This window comes from Theropithecus gelada, chromosome 4 (assembly GCF_003255815.1).
Source record: "Theropithecus gelada isolate Dixy chromosome 4, Tgel_1.0, whole genome shotgun sequence".
NCBI classification, from domain to species: domain Eukaryota; kingdom Metazoa; phylum Chordata; class Mammalia; order Primates; family Cercopithecidae; genus Theropithecus; species Theropithecus gelada.
In genome coordinates, this window is record NC_037671.1 from 148,037,330 (window position 1) to 148,061,724 (window position 24,395).

The 24,395-nt window shown below is 33.3% G+C and overlaps 1 protein-coding gene across 1 annotated transcript in view; it reads right to left on the reverse strand.

The window, feature by feature from the left end:
- Positions 1-12,559: 12,559 nt before the first annotated feature.
- Positions 12,560-24,395, reverse strand: part of TRDN (triadin) — a 129,965-nt gene continuing 118,129 nt past the window's right edge. Inside the window, exons 7-8 of the mRNA XM_025382981.1 lie at positions 22,906-22,965; positions 12,560-14,641 (exon numbers count right to left, since the gene is read on the reverse strand). Coding sequence (XP_025238766.1) covers positions 14,391-14,641; positions 22,906-22,965 — 311 coding nt within the window. The 3' untranslated portion in view covers positions 12,560-14,390. The remainder of the gene's footprint in view (positions 14,642-22,905; positions 22,966-24,395) is intronic.

Below are 24,395 nucleotides of genomic sequence, written 5' to 3' on the forward strand. Positions count from 1 at the left end.
ATAAATCTTATAAATAAACTGAGATTCAAAAAACCAAAAAATCACAAGTGAAGGACTTAAATCTTGGCTTGTGTGATCACTGTGTTTATACTTTTCCCATTGGTTCTCATTACACTATCAGGGTCTACTGGAGCCAATCATAGTTTTTTTAGTTTCTTTTGTTAAGCAGTTCTAACTTTTATAAAAATTAATATTTCTTGACTTATTTGTTTTCTTATAGGTCTTCCAAGGAACAAAAGGAAATTTACTTATTTATTAAACAGAATAAAACCCATTATATCTTGTAATTACCATGTGGCAGCATTGGATAATTTTAAACATTTAAGGCACTTTATGGAAACTTCATGATCTTTTTTTTCTTATATTGAGCATTTTCTGTTTCATCAGCATAGGAACTGTTTCATCATTACTCATCAATTGTTCCTAACAATGCTTAAAACTAAAACAATAAGGAAACGGAATAATAATGAAATTGCCTAGAAAGATGATGCAACTGTAACATATATCATTATTACTGCATCATCACTATGATTGTTTATAGTGTTGGCTGAAATATCACATCATCATTCAAGAAGATATAAAAGAAGCCTGGAGACACCTTTTTTTTTTTTTTTTTTTTTTTGAGACACCATTTTTATGGTCTACTTTGTTTCACTGAATACAGTTTATAATTCAAAATTACTTTTTCCATCCATAACTGCAAACAGAAGAAAAGTGACAGAGGAAGATATTTCTAAATTATTAGATGAATCAGAAGATGAATGCAAAAAGACAGACAGCAGTAAGCTAGACTCTAATGATTAGGGTAAAATTGAAATTGATTATACAAGTGAAATCTCAGACTATGAATCTTCATAAGACAATGAATTTTCTTACACTATAGAATCAATGAGTGCACAATACATTTCAAAGAGAAAAAAAGGAAATATATTATGGTAGTTCCCTCTTATCCATAAAAAATGTATTCCAAGATATCCAGTAGATACCTGAAACAATGAATAATGCTGAATTCTATGTATACTGTGTTTTCTTGATCTGACATCTGAGATAGCTAATAAGTGTCTTACAGGCAGGTCGCTTAGACAGCGTGGATACACAGACAAAGGGATGATTCACATACTTGGTGAAATAGAGCATGATAACATGACATGCTACTCAGAATGGTGTCCCGTTTAAAACTTGTGAGTTGTTTATTTCAGGAATTTTCCATTTGATATTTTCGGACTGTGGTTGACTATGGGTTACTGAAACTGCAATAAATCATGGATAAGAGGACACTACTGTATTCTCATCTAGTTAGCTCTTTAACAGGAAGGACTTTATCATGGTATATTTTGTGACAAGAACCTGAGCCATTTCATTTTGCTAAAAGAGCATGTCACGGTACTCTTTATAAAATTCATGTGCCAAAATCTGTGGTTTCTAAGTGCACAAATGCTTAAGAAAGAGAAAGGCAGGCATCCAAAAGAAATGGACAATGTGAATTTAAAAATAATTGAAAGTTTTACTGTAATCCATGTTTGTAAATATAAAAATGAAAACTTGGCTGGGCACAGTGGCTCATGCCTATAATCCCAGCACTTTGGGAGGCCAAGGTGGGAGGATCACAAGGTCAAGAGATCAAGGCCATCCTGGCCAACATGGTGAAATCCTGTCTCTACTAAAAACAAACAAACAAAAAAATTAGCTGGGCATGGTGGCGCACACCTGTAGTCCCAGCTACTCGCAAGGCTGAGGCGGGAGAATCGTTTGAGCTAGGGAGGCGGAGGTCGGAGGTCGCAGTGAGCTTAGATGGCGCCACTGCACTCCAGCCTGGAGACAGAGTGAGACCATGTCAAAAAAAAAAAAAAAAGAAAAAGAAAAAAAAGGAAGGAAGGAAAGGAGGGAGGGAGGGAGGGAGGGAGGGAGGGAGGAAGGAAGGAAGGAAGGAAGGAAGGAAGGAAGGAAGGAAGGAAGGAAGGAAGGAAATGTTTTATTATGAAATGAAGATGACATTTTCTTTTCAACAAAATTATGGACCATCAAAGATTACAAAAATTAAAGTACTGCATTTTGACAATGCACGTTCTAGAAAAACCAGAAGTAATAATATATAATAGAACCTATTAAAGATCTATTCAAAATTTGAAATTGGTATCTGCAAGATGAATACACTGAAGGCTCAGAGATGATAGCTGATGAGCAGTTAGTTTCTTTCTGAAGATATTTCCCATTTGAAGTATATATATCTTTGAAAACAGGGAATATAAGATAGAAACATTTTGCTTTACTATATTTAAATTCTTATCAAAAGTTTCACTCTCCTGTTATTGCTACTCCTGTAAACTATTAGAAAAAATAAATGTTTTTTTTAATAATTAAAACTCTAAGTGGTTGATAAATAGAGAAAACTACTCATTCCTGGTATACTGAGATTAAAATGTATATTTTCTATGTCTTCATTGTATACTTATCAAGTTATTCTTTATCATACAATTATTTATGTCTTAGCTTACCTCTTTTCTGGACTACCAGCTTGCTGAGAGAATTCAACAACTACTTACCGAGTAAACATTAAAATTCCCGAAACTTTTGTTGTGTGAAAATAATTAAATGATTGGAATTAGAGTGCATATGTTTTAATGGAACTATGCCTACCTTGGAGCAGGAATTTTTTTAGACGTCTAAAGCAAAGCTAAATTGTACCTAGTCTTGTCTAATACAACCAGTGAACTCTAAAATACATTAGATTAAACCATTAAATAACAGTGACTATAATGCAATTACATTTGACCTCTTCTCAGTGGGATTTAACCAAAAATATACTTAAGCATCACTAAAGTTCAAGGAAAGGATCTTAATAAAATGAGAGTACTAACTTCCTTGAGGCTCTTTCTAGCTATGGACTTAAAACCCATTGAATTGGAATACAGGCTGCCAAAGAATGCCTTATTACAATCAGAGAAGATTTTGATAGGTGAGTACACTCAATTTAAAGAATATAAATGACACAAAAAGCAGAATAAATTACCTTGACATAATTCTTGGCTCAAGTAAAAGTCAGACAGTAGCTGAAATTTTAATAGTGGAATAACTTCTAAGGGATAAACTTTAACTTATATTAAACTTTAATCATAATAGCTACAGAGATGAAAGCTAAAAAAATTATTAAAATTACTAAGCAAAAGCACACTAGCCCTGGTCCTTGTACTGGACGTTTAAATTGGTTTCTTTATCTATAGTGAATATAAAGAGGTCTGTGAACCATGTGATTTCTTCCTTACAGAAATTTGTCTCTTTAACTTGGATGACTCTGCCCAGAAACCCATGCAATTTATTAAGCCCAGATAGAAGTTGGTGAAGAAGGAATATGAAAATGCCAAGCAAGATCCTGATATGTTTTCTTAAAAATAGTCTACCTAAATGAATAAAATTATCAGTATAGCTGTCACTTAAGAAAAATGTGGTAAGCCACACAAAATTGAAAAGGAAATTGGAATTACTGGAAGGTTGATAAAGATAAATAAATCTGGAGGAATATACCTTGACCATCTGTAGTATCAATTTCCAAAAAAAAAGAAAAAGAAAAAAACCCATAAATTGTGTTTCGATGTTGCAAATAATGTCTATCTTGACCAGTTTTAATAGTTCCCTTATAAGTAAGTGACAAGTAGACTACTGTAAACCCTAGGAAAAAAAGTGGAGGTTAGTCAGTTTCAAGACAGCTACCATAAGACGGAATCAATCTTTTTCTTTCTCTCTCAATCTCTCCCCAGCCCTCCTCTCTCTGTCTTCCCTAAGGTGGGTTATGAGTTACTAAAACACATCCTATATAATGCTGACCATCTGCACAACCAAAAAATCTCAATATGAAGATGTTAGGTCATTAAAAGGAGAAAGTATTTCTGGAGAGGGGAGATCTTCGGTATTCATAATATACCTAAAATTACGAAACGTAGATACAGGTCTATGCCAGTTGCCCATAGGACCAGTGTTGATAGCATGCATTCACTGAAGAAAATATAATTTATAATTTTCTTCATGTTTCAACTTAATATAGAGTGAGTCAGTACAAGAGAATTTTGATTCAATACAACCAAATGAGCAGATCTTTATAATTTATACTGGTTTATTAAGATGGTCCCTATAATTGAATTGAGGATTATTACTGACCCTAGGATAGTGCATATTCACTATTCACAACAGAAAATCAGAAAGAGCAATTCAATTAATCTTCAGGTTATAGACAAAATCTTAGCTAAAAATTTTTAGGATATCTTAGAAGCATTTTATTTGATGGGATAAAAGGCAAAACTTGTGACTTATGTCATCATGTCAGCACATTTCATCAGCAAGGGTTTTCAAATTAGAACTGCAATTTGGGCTACTTTGGAGGGTGTGACAGTATTCTACAAAGGAAAAACTGAATCCCAGAGGGAAAATCAAATTATAGTTTTAAAAACTCATTACCAATAATTAATAATGAACTCTAGCTAAACAATAACAGGTGTTCCACTAATCCCAAACAGAAACAGATGGAAGCACAAATGTTTTATAAACAGTGGATACATGCAGAGCAATAAACTTGGCAAGAATTGTCTTATTCTTTAATTGTCAGTCAGAGTCAATGTCTCATCACTTACATTTTCTCTAAATTAATATGCCCAGATTAAATCTGTGTTTCTCATTCCTTATTTTTGAAAACGCAAGTCATATTTAGGACTTTTTCGCTCCATGTTTTGTATTGCCACACTGACAAAGAATATTCCTGAACTTTGTTTAGGTACATTTACATGACATCATATCGTTTATTAAATGAAACAACAGGCATACTACAAAGGCTTCCCTTCTCTCCCTTCTTCCTTTCCAACTCCTGGACAAGAAATACTCGCTTTTCAAGTATTTCTTTCATTTCTTAAACCTTCAAAATAATGAATGTAGGTAGGTTAAATAAATTAAGAAGTCAATTAGTAAGTAAATTAACGATACAAAGAAATCTAATCCTATAGAACTGGGAATTATTTTTAGGGGTTGGAATACTCGATAGTGTGTAGATCTGAACTTAGGACTTTTTAGAGTATGTTTGCATATGCCTTTAGAAGGGTTCTCTGTGTAGTCATTAAAAAATCATCTTTGCTTCATGCATAGATGATTTTATTATTTCTTCTGACCTTACTCTGTTAGATTTTCAGAAAGAAATGATTGGTATTGTGACTGTTAAACTACTAGCATCCCTCACTGAATTTCTTAGTGCATGGTTCTCTGTGTCCTGAGACTTTCTTAGGAATTATATTTTATGATCAATAAATAACTACTATGAATTATTTCAGTGGGACAGAAAATACATTATTTTCTTCAGGTAATGAAATTTTAAAACTAATGGAATATGAAGAAAATAATACATTTTAGTCATTTATTAATTCGTGATCATCAGCAACATAGATTCATCTCATCTCATACGTAAGTAAACACCTAGTTGACTTTATAAAAATTATGTGTAGAGTATGACTTTCTTGAACCAACACAGGTGAACAAAATGGTCAGCACACCTCTGATCTAAAATTGAACTTTTGGTCTTTTGAGACGGAGTCTTGCTCTGTCACCCAGGCTGGAATACTGGGGCAAGATCTCAACTTACTGCAACTTCTGCCTCTCAGGTTCAAGCAATTCTCCTACCTCAGCCTCCCAAGTGGCTGGGATTACAGGGACCCACCACCACATCTGGCTAATTTTTGTATTTTTAGTAGAGACAGAGTTTCACCATGTTGGCCAGGCTGGTCTCAAACTCCTGACCTCAGGTGATCCACCCGCCTCAGTCTCCCGAAGTGCTTGCATTATAGGTGTGAGCCATCGAGCCCGACTAAATTGAACTTTTAAATTATTTATTTATTTTGAGAGAGAGTCTTACCCTGTAGCCCAGAATGGAATGTGATGGTGCCATCATAGCTCATACACCCCTGCAGCCCCAACCTCCTGGGCTCAAGCAATCCTCCCACCTCACCGTACCAAGTAGCTGGGACAATGGGTACGTACCACCATGCCCAGATAATTTTTATTACCTTTTTGGCCAGTCGCAGTGGCTCACGCCTGTAATCCCAGCACTTTGGGAGGCCGAGTCGTGCAGATAACCTGAGGTCAGGAGTTCAAGACCATCCTGGCTAACATGGTAAAACCCCGTTTCTACTAAAAATACAAAACTTAGCTGAGTATGGTGGCAGGGGCCTGTAATCCCAGCTACTCAGGAGCCTGAAGTGGGAGAATCACTTGAACCCAGGAGGTAGAGGTTGCAGTGAGCCGAGATTGCACCATTGCACTCCAGCCTGAGTGACGAGAGTGAGTATCCGTCTCAAAAAAAAAAAAAAAAAAAAAAAAAAATTGTAGGAATCTGGTCTCTCTAGTTTGTCCAGGCTAGTCTCAAACTCCTGGGCTGAAGTGATCCTTCTGCCTCAGCTTCCTAAAGTGCTGGGATGACAGGTATAAGCCACCACACCCAGCCCTAACATTGAATTTTTGATATATACAGACTGAAACTTGTAAGTATTGAGAGGTTCTCTTCATGTAGGGAACTCACCAGGCAGGCGGTGGTGAAATGAATGAATTAAAGTTATAACATTTGTTTATAGTCACTAGATGGTTTGTCAACAATGCAAGGTTGTGACTGTGGTCTTCATTTTAAATGTAAGAACACTAAAGATGAGGTGGAGTTCAATTATTTGCTCAAGACCTAATACCAGAAAAGGATGGAGTTAAGAATTATCACTGTATTTCTATCCAAAGCCTTGTCTTTCCACCATATCACACTACCTTCCTGAAGGTTTATTTCCAATTATGCTATGTTACTATACACAAACATCGATGGTAATTAGCTTCACCTATTAAGTTATAATATTTCACGATTTTCCTCCTCATTTAAATTTCTTACTGAAAATGCAGAAGGAGGAAAAGAGGAGGAGGAGGAGGAAAATATTTAATTAGAATAAATTACTGGGATCAACATTTTCTGGAGTCAAAGGTTCTCATTGTCTAGTTTTCTAGAGCCTAGATGTGTTACCTATTTGTTTTAGAAATGAAATGTCTCTTTGACAACATACGCATAAATTACAATTATATATTTTAGAAAGGCTTTCACAAAAACAGTTAAGAAAATAAAAATATAGTGGATTTAAGCAATTAGCTTCATTTATTCTCATATAAATGAACTCCTTTCTTAACAATACTGTCTTCTTGGAAACATTTTCCCAAACATGAACATAGTTCTGTCCTTTTATAAATCTGCAAAAGGCATAGTACAAGCAATCAAGTTACTCATACTTAGTTCAGATGTTAGTAAAAAATACCTTTTAATACTCTGGACAACAATTAAAGATATAAGACAAGGTAGATATATTTCTTTAACTCAAAATCCTTCCCCATTGTTTTGAATATTAATTCCAAGTTTATCTATCTCCATCAATAGTTCTTTGGAGTGGCTAAACCGAGTTCATGTATAAGGGAGAAAATTTTAAAGTTTTGCAAAACAAAGCGTAAATATTTGAAATGTGATGATTTTAATGTGAATTGTATTCACTACTAAGAAAAGAAAGATATTTTCATTGTCATGGGTCTTTTCTTCTAAGTTTACCAAGAATAAAATAAGATGATTCACTGCTTCACTTCAAGACATTATTAAAGATTTTAGCATTCTTTATATAGAGAGATATTAGCACATATTTTACATTTCAGCTGACTTCATTTGCAATAGGCCATGCAGTGACTGAAAGTAAAATTAAGACTTTAATGCAAGTTATTACCGCTGCTTTTTATTGGTTTTATTCTAGATCTACACATGCATTATGCAATTCTTAAAAAAGGAAAATACAGTTAGGTACATAAAAAGCCAACAATCTTAGAAACAAAGACTATTAAAACAGACAAGTACAAGAATTGCTTGGAATACCTGGTTTTAAATCCCCATGGACAAACATGTCAATCATATATCGACAGAATGCATACTGATCTGACAGAGTAGAAAGAAAAAAATCAATGAAAAAATGTCATCAACACGTCATTTTTCTACAGAGAAATGATTTAACAAAACAAACAAAATAGCACAATTCTATTTTGGTTACTACAATATTTTCTGTAAAAAAAAAAAATAATTTGCACTTATAGGAAAATACAGAAGGAAAGAAAGACAACAAATGTAATGTTTCATTTCTTCCATACAAAAATAACCTTAAAAACTGAAAAGGACTAGTTCAGTGTAATCTTATAGTGGTTGTTTTCAAAATAAAAAATCTGTTTTGTAGAATAATTGATTACAAAAGTCATCATAGTAAAGCAATTTTTTCCCATTTGTCTTTTTATAAACTTTCAATAAAGAAACAGAAGTTTTACAAGAGGAAATTGTTTCCAACTTGGAGTGTTTTATCAAATACTCGGTCCCAACCCTTCTGCTAATTGTCTCTATGGAGCTGCAGAATGTCTTTTCCAAAAGACCATCAGGAGAACTAACCTCTTTGCCACCTGTTAGGTGACCTCTGAATAAAAATGCTGTTTAATTGGGAGAGTAAATCAAGAACAGAGTAACAGAACCAAATAATATTGTTGTTAAACTAATCAAATGAGTAATCTTCTTAAGATCATCTTATGATCTTGACTGGTTTATGGCCTATGATGAAAGTAAACAAACAAACAAAAAAGAACATAGTATGTAAACATCATTTTGGGCAGACTTGGTCTTCAGGAGTTGGGTTTTTTCTATTGCCTCTAGATTAAAGACATTGCACTTAACTTTAAATCCTCACAGAACTTTAGATTCTCCTGAGGTCAACCCAACTCAAAGCTCAATCAATGAATCTTTACCGTATCTTCTTTAAAGCATACATATTATGAAATACTTTACATTTCAATATTCCTGAAATATGCATTTTATTAATCCACCAAATCCAAAGGTAGCTTCAGGACCAAGAGAGTTTATTGAATTTAAGCAACATGTTACAATCTTAATTGCTCCAAATTATGCATGTCAAACATATGAAATAACAAAGCTTGTTACTAAACAGATACACCTCTAAGGATTTTTGTAAATCTCATTCTTTTGGAGTAGTAACAGCATTTTTAGAGGAATCCATTTTATTATGAAATTCTGTTAGGTCTTTGAAAATAAATATAGTTATTGAAGAAGATATAAAAATATAATATTTTTCATTAATACCTAAATATGGGCAGGCCAAAACTCATAAAGTTCCAAAAATTTAGATGTATTTTAGTTGTTGAAATTGTAGCATATTTTCCCACAGGAGAGGTAGGGAAAGGGAAGGCGGCTAGTCCTCAGGTCAGTCCATGCATTGATTTGCCCTTTGATGTACTGGCAGTAATAGCTGGAGTTTCTAATCCCAGGACCTGGGACCCCTATGATTGGGAAAGACATAAGGCTAAAGTAGAGAGTATTTTCTCTTTCCTAGACATAAGACTGTTTTCCTGAGCAAAACTGTAGAAATGGCAATTTGACTCTGAGACAAAGCAAAATGAAAAAGTACATTTTGCTTAAATGAAAAGTTTGAAGTTAGACCAGTATGAACTTTTTGAAATTGGCAGTACGTTCCCTTTATTTCAGTACCTTAAGTGACTATACTATTTTTAGATTTGTTCTCCTCATACTCTAGGAGTAGTACTCAAAGGGCAACTTAAACATGAGAAAGAGAGGGGAGTTGTCAAAATACAGATTTTTGGGCTCCATCATCCACAAAATTTAAACGCCATAGATCTGGACCCTAGGAATATGCATTTTATACAAACTCCTTAGATGAATCTAAATAGACTGCATTTACAGAATCACTGATCTAAAATCTTTCATTCATTTTTCGCAAAATAATTACTCTTAAAGGCACTATAGACTCCCATGACAGCAAATAAGAGTGTTTGTTTTTATTTACGTTGGAAGTTTAAAATGCAGGGACCATTTGTAGTATAACATCTCCTCCAAATGAAATATTATCTGCCCCAAGTTGTGATGGGATGGTTATATACATAACATGTTGAACAGTGTACTGAATTAATTAAAATCTTCACACTTCGGAGATTCTTCTTTAGCTGAATGCTGACAATGTAATGAAACTTTTCAGCTTGTATGCTGAAATATTATCAAAGTACAGTTAGCCCTCCATTTCCCTGGGTTCCACATCTGAGCATTCAACAAACCACACGCCTGTAATCCCAGCACTTTGGGAGGCCAAGGTGGGAGGATCACTGTAGGTCAGGCGTTCAAGGCCAGCCTAGCCAACATAGTGAAACCTCGTCTCTACTGAAAATACAAAAACTATCTGGGCATGGTGGCGGGCACCTCTAATCCCAGCTACTTGGGAGGCTGAGACAGGAGAACCACTTGAACCCAGGAGGCAGAGATTGCAGTTGCAGTGAGCCGAGATTGTGCCACTACACTCCAGCCTGGGTGACATAGTAAGACTCCGTCTCAAAACAAACAAACAAACATATATATATATATATATAGAGAGAGAGAGAGTTGTGGCTATCATGTTGCATCTGTACTGAACATATACAGACATTTTTCTTATTATTTACTAAACAATACAATATAATAAGTATTTACAAAGCATTTATTAAATACATTAGGTAGTATAACTAATCTAGAGATGATTTAGTGTATACAAGAGGATGTGCATAGGTTATATGCAAATATTACTCAATTTTATATGAAAGACTCTGAACATCTGTGGATTTTGGTATCCACAGGGAATCCTGAAACCTATCCCCCACAGATACTGTGGGACAACTGTACCTTACTTATATTTCTTATATTTCCTAGATCCAAAAATCATTCATTTAATTAATACACCAACAGCCCAATGAACTTCTAATTATAAAAATGAAATTTCTTATGAAGTCATAGGATTTTTTTAACCTAGAAAATTATTTGTTACAACACTTAGAAGGTTTTGTTATATGTAAATAGTGCTCTGATCTTGTATTCTAATGGCACCAATATATCAATAGGAATATGAGAAAGATGTTTTTATTCCTATCAAAGCTGATAGGAATTTTCAACTATTTTAAGTTAGGATGCCCATTTCCACCTGTCCTTGGCAATGACCTTAACAATGTATAAGAATTCTAGGTAGGTATGGGTTGGGAAGTCTCCAGTTTATTTGCTTAACCTATCTAAGAATACAGAAAAACCAAGCCTTCCTGATTTTGAAAGATGTGTTTTCTAAAAGTGTTTCTTTAAACCCAACTTAAATATCATAGCAGAAAACTTTTCATAAAGAAAATATAAATTGTCCTGCCATTCTAACTTTCATAGTTCTGAGATAATAATTTATATAATGTTAAATTTGCTCATCATTATAAGCACTTTTTTCCCAAATAAACATCCTTCTTGGAATAACACATGCTGTCCTCCATTTCTCTCCTTGATCCTCAGGAAGCAGTGATACATGTCATTCAAAGGATACCTAGTTGGTGTTCCCTGTGGAGTGGTAACCAAGGGAAAATACATTCTGGGTGCAGAGTGTCAACAAAAACAAATAAAAAAAATATGAAACCTCTAATGAGGATGGGGCACATGTGGTCCAGTGCTCTATAACAGATTCACATTAGCTATAATTTCTTTGCCTGCCGCAAATATTTAAATAGTTGTTTAAAAAGAAAGAATGAATGAATGAATGAGCAAAGTGTGTGGCAGCTGAAAAATTTGTTTTTCCTTCCCCACGGACCTCCCAGAGGTCATCAGAAAACTAGGGAGCAATGTCTGATTATGCCAACTCTTCCTACTCTATATAAACAGATTTAGATGGGTTCATAAAAACTAGATTATTTGATATGTGTTTGTGTGTGTGTATGTGTGTGTGTGTGTTTTTATGGTAGGTATGTATATACATGTACATCTTATCCCTAATGCTTCAAGCAGAAAAAGAGATGTATTATTTCTGTATACCATACTGAGAGTAACTACATTGAATATATTCACATGTATACTATGCAATTCAATAATTACTAATAAACACGTGCCATGTAAAAAATCTGTTTCCAAGTGAGTGAAGGACCTATGAGCTTTGTTTCTTTAAAAAGAAGTATTTAGAAATCTATATGAAAAGAATGCCTCAAACATATTAGGTCTAACTTAACTATGTGAATGAGTATTCTCTTGTCCAAAAAGCTAACTCAACAGTTACACTAAGTCATCATATAAAATTTTCAAAACCAAAGCCTCAGAAATTTAAAAAAAAACTATATCTTTGTTTATCTTGTTTAGTTAAAATCATAATGTAATTAGCTTTCTTTAATTTAAAAATGCTCTTAATTAAATCTTTACTTAGTAAAAAATAAATGAAAAGTAAAATGACATATTTACATGTCTGATCTGCCATTAGAGGTTAAGTTTTGATTACTTACCTAATGACACATTTATATAATTGATGGCAACTGTTCTCAATACTGAGACTTGCTTTAGCAACTGCAATTGTTTAGCTGATAAAATTACATTTGTGCTTTTGTTTTTAACTCTAAAAGATATTTGAATGTCTTTTTAATAGATAAATAGCTCTTTGTGTAGAAATAAAAATAGTAGACTGAAAATGGATATGGTAATATAATGCTGTCTTTAATAAATCTGATTGCTGATAGAAATGAAATACAATATTTGTGGCCTGGAAAATAAATATTATTTTAAAGTGTTCTGGTGATGAGTTTTTATCAATAAAATATGGCTCCCAAATCCCCAAAGATATGAAAAATTAACATCAAAAAAATACATTCACATTCCTAGTTGCCAAATAAGTATTTTGACATTTCCAAATATAACTGGCATCAATTTTTACATTCTGTATTTATGGTTAAAAATTAGAATGTACTTTGTAGGTTTTCACTGATTTCACGTGATTATTTTTCTTTTTGAACAACCATCTAAAGTGTAAAGGATTTTAGGATCTAAGTAATCATACCAGTGAATCCAAAGATTATTTCGGCCTTTTTTTTTTTTTTTTTTTTTTTAACCACAGTAAAATATTGTATTCAATGTATTTTCTCTTTATTTACTTCATTCTTTTTTCCTACGAAAATACATCATTAACGACAAAATTTTGATAGAAGTAATAATTAACTTTTAAATTTTTTTCATGCTGATATAATCACCTTGAAAATTGGAAAAAGTTTTAGAGCTCCTAAATTTTAATATGACTTATAACTTAAAATATTAAGTAAATTAAAATTATCTAAATTAAAAAGTTTGTAGATCACTAAAAAAAGAAAAACTCTTTCCTTTTTAAAATATGTATCTTTTGTCGTATAAATCAGAGTTGACAAATACTACATGTGAATCGTTTACAAATGCAAATTCAAGAGAAAAAAGATGAAAATACAGTATGAGCGGATTGCAAATTTCATTCCTTGTCCCTTATAATGAAGAAAAATTAATTTCAGTTTCATCCTCTAAATAGCTTGCTCTGTAACAAAATTGTAAGATGTCTTAAACTAAAATCTAATAGAAACCAATTCTTTGACACAGTCCTTAGATAACATTAATCAAAAGTTCTACAAAGTAAAGAAAAATTTGGTTTTGCAATGCCTCTAAGAAACATCAGTTATAGAAATAGTCCCTACATATTAGATCCCCGTATTCTGTAAAGGAGTCTCAGGATTATATAGCAACCTGGAGTCAGGAATGGACTTAGGAAAAGAAAGAGTCAACGAGTGCCAGAGATGTGGTACAATAAGACCCTTAGTTGCCCTCCTAAACCTTCAGCTCTGTATATTCACATAGCAACCTTCCATTAAAAAAAAAAAATCAGATTTATATTCCACCTGCATTTAAGTGCTATATTTTTGCGAAGTGGGGATGTAAGTTTGACATCACTCTTGCTGAAGAGTGGCACAATATGTCACATTCAGAACTTTCTAAAGTTAGAAATTTAGTCAATGGAAACTGAAAAAGAATCTTGAGAGCTGTCTTCTCTATAACATCTTGCTTATTAAATAAATTTAAAAATTTGATGTGTATTCTAAATGATGTGCTCTTGCCAATGCAACAGTAATGTATGGATAGTTTTTATGATATTTACTCTATATGATGCCAACATGTGCCCCTTAACAAACTCCTTAGGAATTGCTGTCATTTTGGGGGACCACTTTCCTCCAAAGAGTACGACATATGCAATCTTTATTCCACCTCTTAATAGACATTCCATATCTCAAAAATTCAACATTTATCCCTAATCTTTATACGATTTTGGATGCTACCTCCAAACCCCTTTTTAAAATATTTCAAAATGCCCCTTTAGATATGTGAACACATTTTAGTATTTTTATAAATAAACATTAATTTCCAATGTACTGTATTTCCTTTCTGATATATTTACTTTAATGTCTTTTACCCCCATTTGAAGTCTGGTTTTGGTCTTTCTCAGCTTTTAATTTCACTGCATGTGCTTCTTGCCCAATATTCTCTTAGAACCTCCGGCAGCCTCCTGCTCTGAATGTTTACCTTTCTGTTCATGCTTTGACACAGCTGTTTTCTCTTTGTCCTCCTTTTCTTTGGGTTTTGATGGTGTTTTTTGTACTTCTTTTACTTTTGCAGCTGTTTGCTTCACTTTCTCCTGTTTTCCACCTTTCACTTCCTTTTTAGTCTTTTCTTCACTCTTTTCTGCAGTCTTAGCTTTCTTCTGTTCTGTATAAAGTTAAGAGATGTTGAAATATTTTTGTTTATTTACAAACATAATGTTTCATCTGTACTATGTCATTAAGGAAAATTGGAAAAGAAAGAGGGAAGAATGGAAAACAATGAAAAATACTGTTCTTAACATAAACACTTGTGACTTACCAGAGTTTTATAGTTTATAAAGTGCTATATTAGATAGACTACTAAAAGTGTTGTGGCTCTTAATTTGTACATGAAAACACTATTTTTTAAGGCAATAGTAACTTAGCATGTCAACAAGGAGGCATTTGTAGTATGCAGTGGATGGATATACAGGCATGTTCAGTGAAAGACAATGTCCATACCAAAGAGTCCAGTGAAGTAGTCTCCTTTTATAAGCACGTAATCATTTTGCTCCATAACTGAAAGATCTTAAGGGTCATTCAAGAAACTGAAATGCCAATAGTCTTTTTTAAAGACAACAATTAGGAATGCAAGTGTAAAATTATCCACATTGGTGTTGACTAATAGAAATAAAACAATAAAATCCATTAGAGGATAACTGAGAGACATATAGTCTCTAATGATTTGGCTTTAGAAAAACTGAAAGTGCAGAAATTGAGATATTGGCTCCTATTTATCTTAAGTCAGCGATAATTCTGCTAGTTTTTAAAGTCCTTAAACATATCCTGAGAAATTCAAAGGGCTATAAATAAAAATATATATGAATAGATACATAAATTAGAATATATATATTTTACACACATATATTCTTAATTTGATATTATCTGCATTTTGGAAGAGGGAACTGGGATGCAAATTAACTAGTCTGTGGATCATTCAAGCATCTTTTAAAAAGCAATAATAATGCAGCACATAATGTGTGGAAAATTGTTCATAATAGATCCTGCATATTGGACATTCCTTATTATATGTGACTACACATAACCACTATATACCACAGCAGCTCTACTGCAATGTTGGAATCCTCTGTGTCATTCGCTAATGTACTATGGAGCCTTTATTGTCACCCATGTTAAAGAATTTGATGAAGGCCGGGCATGTTGGCTCATGCCTGTAATCCCAGCACTTTGGGAGGCCAAGGTGGGCAGATCATGAGGTCAGGAGATTGAGACCATCCTGACTAACATGGTGAAACCCCGTCTCTACTAAAAATGCAAAAATTAGCTGGGCTTGGTGGTGCATGCCTGTAATCCCAGCTACTCAGGAGACTGAGGCAGGAGAATCACTTGAACCCGGAAGGCGGAGGTTGCAGTGAGCCGAGATTGGGTCATTGCACTCCAGCTAGGGTAACAAGAGCGAAACTCCGTCTCAAAAAAAAAAAAAAAAAAAAAAGAAAAAGAATTTGATGAAAAAATATAATCAAGTTTATTGACTTTGGTACCCTAAATGATGATTTCAGGCTAAACCAAGATAATATCAGAAGGTCCCATTGAGAGAATGAAAATGATAATGCCAGATGCTGGTTAGCTTGCAAAACAAAAATCATCTGTGGTACTGCACTTAATTGACTATGCCAGCACTTCCCAAAACACTGTTTCTCAGATACTTCAGATATTTACAGGAAGATGTTGATACTGTATTAGGTGCTGGAGAATATTCTCATGACCAAATTCATTTGGAAACCATAAGCTAACCTGATCATTTAACTTGGACTTTCTCAAAACTGAAGTGTATTGAGAATTTTTAAGAAAGGGAATTATGATACACATTATTCAATATTGTTTAATCATAAAATTATCATACAAATATTACCCAATTACTGCATAATTTTTTTTTAATTGAGATGGAGTCTTGCTTTGTCATCCAGGTTGGAGAGCAATCGCATGATCTTGGCTCAATGCAACCTCTGCCTCTCAGTTTTAAGCAATTCTCCTGCCTCAGCCTCCCAAGTAGCTGGGATTACAGGCTACTGCCACCAAGCCTGGTTAATTTTGTATTGTTAGTAGTGATGGGGTTTCACATGTCCATAAACTTTCAACATCTTTGTGGCTTCTATGACTACATTCAGGGGATTTTCTTCTTCTTCCTGTAAATCATTTCTAAACCTCCTTTGCTGGTTTCTGCTCTTCCCTGCAGTAAACTCAAACATTTCTGTGACTGAAACCAGCAACTTTCTGCGCAGGACTTTAAATTGAAATCATACCAGAATTCCACACTGGAATGTTTATTAGTGTCTGTCTGGGAAGAAAGTTTCACTGGAATGGTCAACAGCACCTCAATCTCATACAACTCATTATATGTTCACCTAAAAACACTTCTAGAGACTTTGTGTTGACCAGGACTCATAGCTAATTTCTGGAGCTCTAAAAATCAGCATAATAATAAAACTATCTGAATAAATTTTAGCATAGCAAAATTAAAACCCTGCAGTATCTGACTTCCTCCTATCTCCCATCTTACAGCATCTTTCCAAAAATTTATTCCTCTACTGAACGGCTTTCTTTCTTTTGAATATTTTATGTATTTTTCCATGTGTCAAATATTGTCAGACTGAATTCTCTATATTTTCTATATTTTTCCACATATTTAAATTTCTTTCTTTCTTTTTTTTGTTTTTTGTTTGTTTGTTTTTGTTTAGACAGACTCTCAGCTCTGTTACCAGGCTGGAGTGCAATGGCATGATCTCGGCTCAGTGCAACCTCCGCCTCCCGGGTTCAAGCCACTCTCCTGCATCAGCCTCCTGAGTAGCTGGGATTACAGGCATGTCCCACCATGATCCACCATGATCGGCTAATTTTTGTATTTTTAGTAGAGATGGGGTTTCACCATGTTGGCCAGGCTGGTCTTGAACTTCTGACCTCAGGCAATCCACCCACCTCAGCCTCCCAAAGTACTGGGATTAAATTTCTTCATGGTCAATTCATATGCAAAAAAAAATGGCTCTCCCAATTGAATTAATAATGTCTTCCCCTGAGCTTCCATTTGCCTGAATTTTTATTAAAGTATACATTTTATTCTTCATTATATATCTTGAATTATAGATAGTTTGATCTATCTGTCTTCCCTACCAGACAGAGAGTGCTTGGGGGTAGGAATTCTATTATTCATTTTTGTATCACCATAGTGTCTAGCACAATGCTTTTTTCAGGGAAAACACAGGATAAATGTATACTTGATTAGGAATTTTGATGAAGGAGAGAGTAAATATTCCACTATACTCAGATCATATGTATAATATAGTGATATAGAGACTGCATATGTACATATGTGTTTAGAAATAAACTTGTCTAAACCTGTGAAATTTGACAGCCTTTTTTTGTTTATACTAATTGGTGTGAAATTGCTATATTTGCTTACTCTAAATGACAGCTATTTACTCCTTGTAAGTTACAGTTGATTTAACCTTAACTTGTAGTATGGAATTATAGATGTGTGAAATTCAGATTTATTTTTAATGCCATTAAAATTTATAACTGGGCAATTATTATTTTCTAAGAGGTAGAACCACATATATAGCCAACTCATAATCATTGACTTTAAGTATAAAAATAATAAAATATTTTCTACCTATTTTAGACACTTTTCAATCACCTTCACCCTGGAAATAGATAACTTTGCCTTATACTAGAAAAAAATGAGTGAGAACTAAACAACGATGTGGCTATAATAAAGAAAATATCATGAAACTAAAGCAACACCCAACTTCTATTTAGTTTTAAGTTGAGTAGATATTCTTCAATTTTGTGCCAAAATATTTTTCCTGATTTTTTCCTAAAATAATTTAAGTGATGAACTTTATTAAGGAATGAAAAAAATAAAAAGTATTGCCATGGGTATTCAAATCACCCAGTTTTATTTAGGAAGGCATTTTATTCATGACTTTTGTCAAATGGAAAATGAAATGGCTAAATCAAAAAAATTACATCAGCATATTTCATTAGATCTTGGAATTAGCATGATCCATTAGCTACTGCATCAGATTCAGAATGTCTGATGCCAAAGTATTAAATAGAACAATATCCCTCAATAAACATACTACACATGTTGGGAGTTAGAAAATAACAAATTTTATATCTCATTCCATAAAGAACTGCAAACTGCTTAACTTATCTTTGCTTCAGTTTCTTTGCATTGAAAAAAAAAAAGAATTGCCACTATAGCTGCCTCTTCCTCTATGGAAGCTGTGGAGATAAGTAACACTGAGCAAACGAATTTGAATTCTGCAAAATAAGTACATAAACATTTCTAATATTATATCTGCACAATCCGCATGTCTAGAGCTCTTGGAGTTTCCCTAGAACTTGCTCAAAGTTTAACGTACAGCAAGAATTACTATTTCATTATTATTTTACATTTGAAAAATCTAAGTATCAAAAAGCCATTTATCAAAGATGGTGCAACTAAATGAGTCAGGAGTAGAAAGAGTAGAATCAGAATGACTAACCCAATTTCTAATCACAATAAATTTCACACTTATTAATATTAACCTGAAAAGATGATACAAAAAAATGTACTTTAAGACATATAAGGGCAGACGTAAATATACATGAACCATGTGAAAGTGATAAAATGTCTTCCTGAAAGTGACCAAGGAAACAATAACCTCTCTTCATCAAACACACAGACATCTGAAGGTCACACTGACATCCACATCAAATAGACAGCCTGGCCCAAACTTGGCTCACCTCACTCAACTTGTCTTTTCATCATTGTTTTCTTCTTCTTCTACCCTGTCTTTGTTATTTTTAATGAACTACAGAAATAGGCTAGTTTTCTCGGTGGATATGGGGTCCTACATATGTATCAAGGTAGACATTAAAGGTCCACTCTTCCCCAGGAGGAATCCCTGAAGTGTTCTAACCAATGACTGCCTTTCAGCAAGCAGTGTGCAACAGAGCAAGAAACATGCTGGGTTCTATGCAAGTGCCTCTGGAAATCACAGCTCTTCAAAGGGAGATTCTACTTTAACTGATCACACCTTTCAAAGATACTTTATAATTTTTTCTAACTTTAATGTCACATAGAAGGCTTATGACTTTTTTATCTTATTTTGTTTCACCAGAAACCACCTATTATATAAAGAACACTTTCTATTAATTTCTTATAACATAATACATACACATATAAAATAAAAATAAAAAGTATATACTGTATACAAACATGTGTACACACATACAAATACATATACATGTTGTAAACAGATATATATTTATTTATGCATACATATATATACACATATATGTATGTTTGTGTGTGTATGTGTATGTGCATGTGTACCTCCCCCAGAGGAATGATGTAAATATGTAAATGGAAAGTATTTATGGCAAGCAGACTCAAGATGGCCCCCAGTGACTCCCAACTTGTGGCATTCATATCCTTGCGCAATCATCTTCCCTTCAATATGGGTTGGCCTAGGAATTTGCTGCTAACCCATATGGCAAAGGTGATTGAATACGATAAGATTGTAATTTCTGTCTTCCTGTTTCTCTCTCATTAGGTTTAATGAAGCCAGCTGTCATGTTCATAGGACTCATATGTCAAAGAACTAAAGATGGTCCGTAGCCAACAGCCAGCCAGGAACTGATTGACTAGTAGTCCTCGAGGAACTGAATCTCACTAACAACCATATAATGAACTTAAAAATGGTGCTTCCTCAGTTGAACTTTCAGATGAGACTGAAGTCCTAGTTAACACTTTGTTTGCTGCCTTGTAAGATTGCGAAACAGAGGCCTGAGCTAAGCCATGCCCAGATTCTTGATCCACAGAAACTGTGAGATAATAAATGTGCATTGATTTAAGTCTCAAATGTTGTGGTAATGCTCTACAAAGCAATGCGTAACTAATGCAGTATTCAACAAATTTTTGGAAAAACTATGATGCTTGAAGACATGTATTTAATTATTTTTGTGAAGAATACTCAATTTATACTTACCGCACCTGGGTTTTTAGTCTTACCCCAATCATAAAGTATTTTTATGACCTGGCAAAAATTTGTTTCTCTCTCTCTAGAGGTCACTTTCTTCATCTGTTAAACTAGGCAATTAATTTATGTGATCTTTAAAATGTCCACTAGATTTCATACATCTATCACATAAGATTTCATGTATATGTAATGAAAATAAATTATATATATGCAAAATGTGTTTTCATTTATATCTATGAAACAGGAGAAACAAAATAAAATTACTTTTATTTACTGTAATTTAATCTTGAAAGTAAATTCATGTTATCTTCTAAAAATGTTTCAATTTATAATTCATCCATATTAAATTTAATAAAATGATATTTGGTTATCTAATGGAAGATTTATTGAAAATATATCTGCTTCAAATATCTCATTATTTTACATTTAGTAGATAATCAAACTAAATTTTAAAAATGCTTCTAAGTTTTACCTAAATGGGTAGTTTCTTAAAACTACTGAATTGAAGCTTCTAGCTGATCGCCTAAAATGTATATTTAAAAAAAAAAAAAGGGGAGAAGTTTAAATGTAGGGAATAGGATTAAACTACCAAATAAAATCCATTTTTTTCTAGTAATTGGCAGATAAATTTAATACAGAAAAACTTTGTTGTTCAATATGCCAAAATGTATAATATTAAAGTGATATACTAATGAATATATTTGGCATATTATTATGGTACTTTCAGTTCTCAAACTTTTAAAGTAAAAATATTGATCAAGATTTATGTATGACCACTTTTTTTTTTTTATTTAGACAGTCTCACTCTGTTGCCCAGGCCGGAGTGCAGTGGCACTATCTCAGCTCACTGCAACCTCTGCCTCCAGGTTTCAAGATATTCTCCTGTCTCAGCCTTCCAAGTAGCTGGGATTACAAGTGTGTGCCACCACACTTTGCCAATTTTTAAATTTTTACTAGAGACAGGGTTTCACCATTTTGGCCAGGCTGGTTTTGAACTCCTGACCTCAAGCGATTCACCTGCCTCAGCCTCCCAACATGCTGGGATTACAGGTGTGAGCCACTGTGCCCAGCCAATTCTTTCTTTTTGATACAAGAAAATAATTTACTGTGCAGAAGTTGTCTATTTGTCTATTTTTGCTTTGGTTACCTATGCTTTTGAGGTCTTGTTCAAGAAATCTTTGCCCACACCGACGTCCTAAAGCATTTCCCCAGTGTTTTCTTCAAGTAGTTTCATAGTTTCAGGTCTTACATTTAAGTCTTTAATTCAGTTTGATTTGATTTTTGTATATGGTGAGAGATAGGGGTCTAGTTTCATTCTTCTGCATAATCAGTTTTCCTAGTACAATTTATAGAAGAGACTGTCCTTTCCTCAACATATGTTCTTGGTGCTCAGTGGCAAAATAGAATGACTATAGTTAACAATAATTTATTGTATATTTCAAAATAACTAGAGAGTGAATTTGGAATGTTCCCAACTCAAAGAAATAATAAATGTTTGAGGTGACGGATATCCCAATTACCCTGATTTGATCATTAGATATTGTATGCTTGTATCAAAACATCACATGTACCCCATAAATATGTACAACTACTATGTACCTATAAATATTGAAAATAAAGAAATTTTAAAAAGAAAATTCTGAATTTGAGTATTCTAAAATCAAATTGTGAACCAAATATGTTATTTTAGTTTCTTTATTGTTGTGGTAACAAATTACAACAAACTTAGCCAATTAAAATAACACCCACTTATATTATCTTCCAGTTTTTATGATTCCAAAGTGTTGGCTCAGCATGGCTCTACTGAATTCTCTGCTTAGGGCCCACAAAGCTGAAATCAAATTGTCACCCAGTCTTTGTGTTTTACTGGAGACTAGAGGAAAGAATTGGCTTTAATGCTTATTCAACACGGAGACAGAATTCATTTTCTTCTCACGTTTTCAAGCCAGCCAATGGGCAAAAGTCTTCATACTTCAAATCTCTTTGTTGTCTGCTGAATCTCTCGACATTTAAAGACTCATGGTATTACATTGAACCCACCTGGATAATCCAGGATAACCTCCCTATTTTAGAACAATCTTCACTGCCTCTGCAATTTTTTTTTTTACATGTAATATAACATAGCCACAGGGATGACACCAAGGGGTGAATGAGGGTCATGGGGCTCAAAATTCTGTCTACCACATATGATGAAGCTCTTCATTTTCCTCTCACATTTTGAGATTCTCTAGTAATTGTTCAGTTTAATTATTATTTTAGATATTAAATTTTAAATGTAAGACCAAATTAACTTTTTAATGTAAATAAAATGATAAAAGTTTACAAATATCCAACTATCTGTTACCCAAAAATTAATCTTTCAAAGTAAAAAGAATTTAATTATGGAAATAATAAATTGAAAAGTTACCTTTTGCCACTGTCTTTGTTTCTGGTTTTTCTTTTTTCTCAATTTTTTCCTTGTGAGTTGCTTAAACAGAAAATTTTACATTAGTACACAGTTTTAATAGATTTCAAAACCAAGCTTTCTTTTGACCTCAGCTTCATAAGTGCTAAAACCTAATATGTAATATTTTGAAAATTTATGACATTAATAAGTCTAATTCAGAAATAAAGAGTTACCAATGTAATAACAGTTGTATAGAATTCAATGTAAAAGTCTAGGCATTAAGATTTAGCTTTTTGAAAATCAGATCCACTCTTTTTCAAGTCATTATTGCAAATAGATAAAGCTTTCAGGGAAGACAAACTGAGAGGGAAAATTTTTTATAAGAATTTGTCAAAAAATATATCATTATGTTTATTTTTAAATTTCAATTAAATTGTGTCATTTGGTAGATTACCAAATAATCATACATTTTTTCAATATTTACATACTACTTTTTCAAGAATAACAATGGTAATTAAATAAACTATGAAAATTAAGTAGTAAAATATGAGATTTAATTGGACAGTTGATAAAGTATATGTATTGATTACTAGAGAAAAAATTAGTTCCACAGATTTCCATTTCTCCAACGTATAACAAGAATAGTAAGAATGTACATCAGCTTTACTTACATCATCAAGAAATGTTTAAAATATGTACTCAAAAATCTATTATTTTTAAATACAGTTGTTGAATAGTGTCCTCCAGAATCTTGGAGAGATGATTTAAGCCTTAGAAAGCCTAATGTTCAGTTGAAGACCAGTGTCCCTGACAGATGCAGAGTTGCTGAGAGCCCAAGTGCCTCCTCCTCCAGAGTTTCAGCCTCTCCACCACTCAGGCCTGCTCACAGCCACCTACACTACCACTTGGGATTATGCATAATATATTAGACAATGTTAACAAAAGGAGCATTATGCTAGGCTAAGCAAGGCACTAGACACATAAGGTCACAGGATTACATTATAATAACATATCTTCTAAAAAGTAAACATCTTTTAATTGGCATAAGGTAAATAAAAGAGCACTTACAATGTAGCATTTTATTTCTGCTTTTCAATTTGAATACATTTTTCTGCAGCACTTATAATTTAAGGGCAAAAATTCCTAACTTCTTTTTTTAATAGAAAACATTTAGCTACTGTGAAGTTTGAAAAAAAAAATCACAAGGAATAGCAGATTATTTCATTAAGTCAGAATACACAGAACCTAGTGCTAATAATTCTGCTTAACCCAATAGCAGACAAGAAAAGGTCACCTATTTCTAGAACAGAGAAAGGAGATGGTTGTATTGAAGTTCATGGAAATTGAACATGAAGAAAACATGATAAGAAAATAAGAAAATAAACATGAAGAAAACAACAACTATTTAATTGAAATTTTCTTCTTTTTTCTGTAGGTTATTGGGGTACAGGTGGTATTTGGTTACATGAGTAAGATTTTTAGCGGTGATTTGTGGGATTTTGGTATTTTTA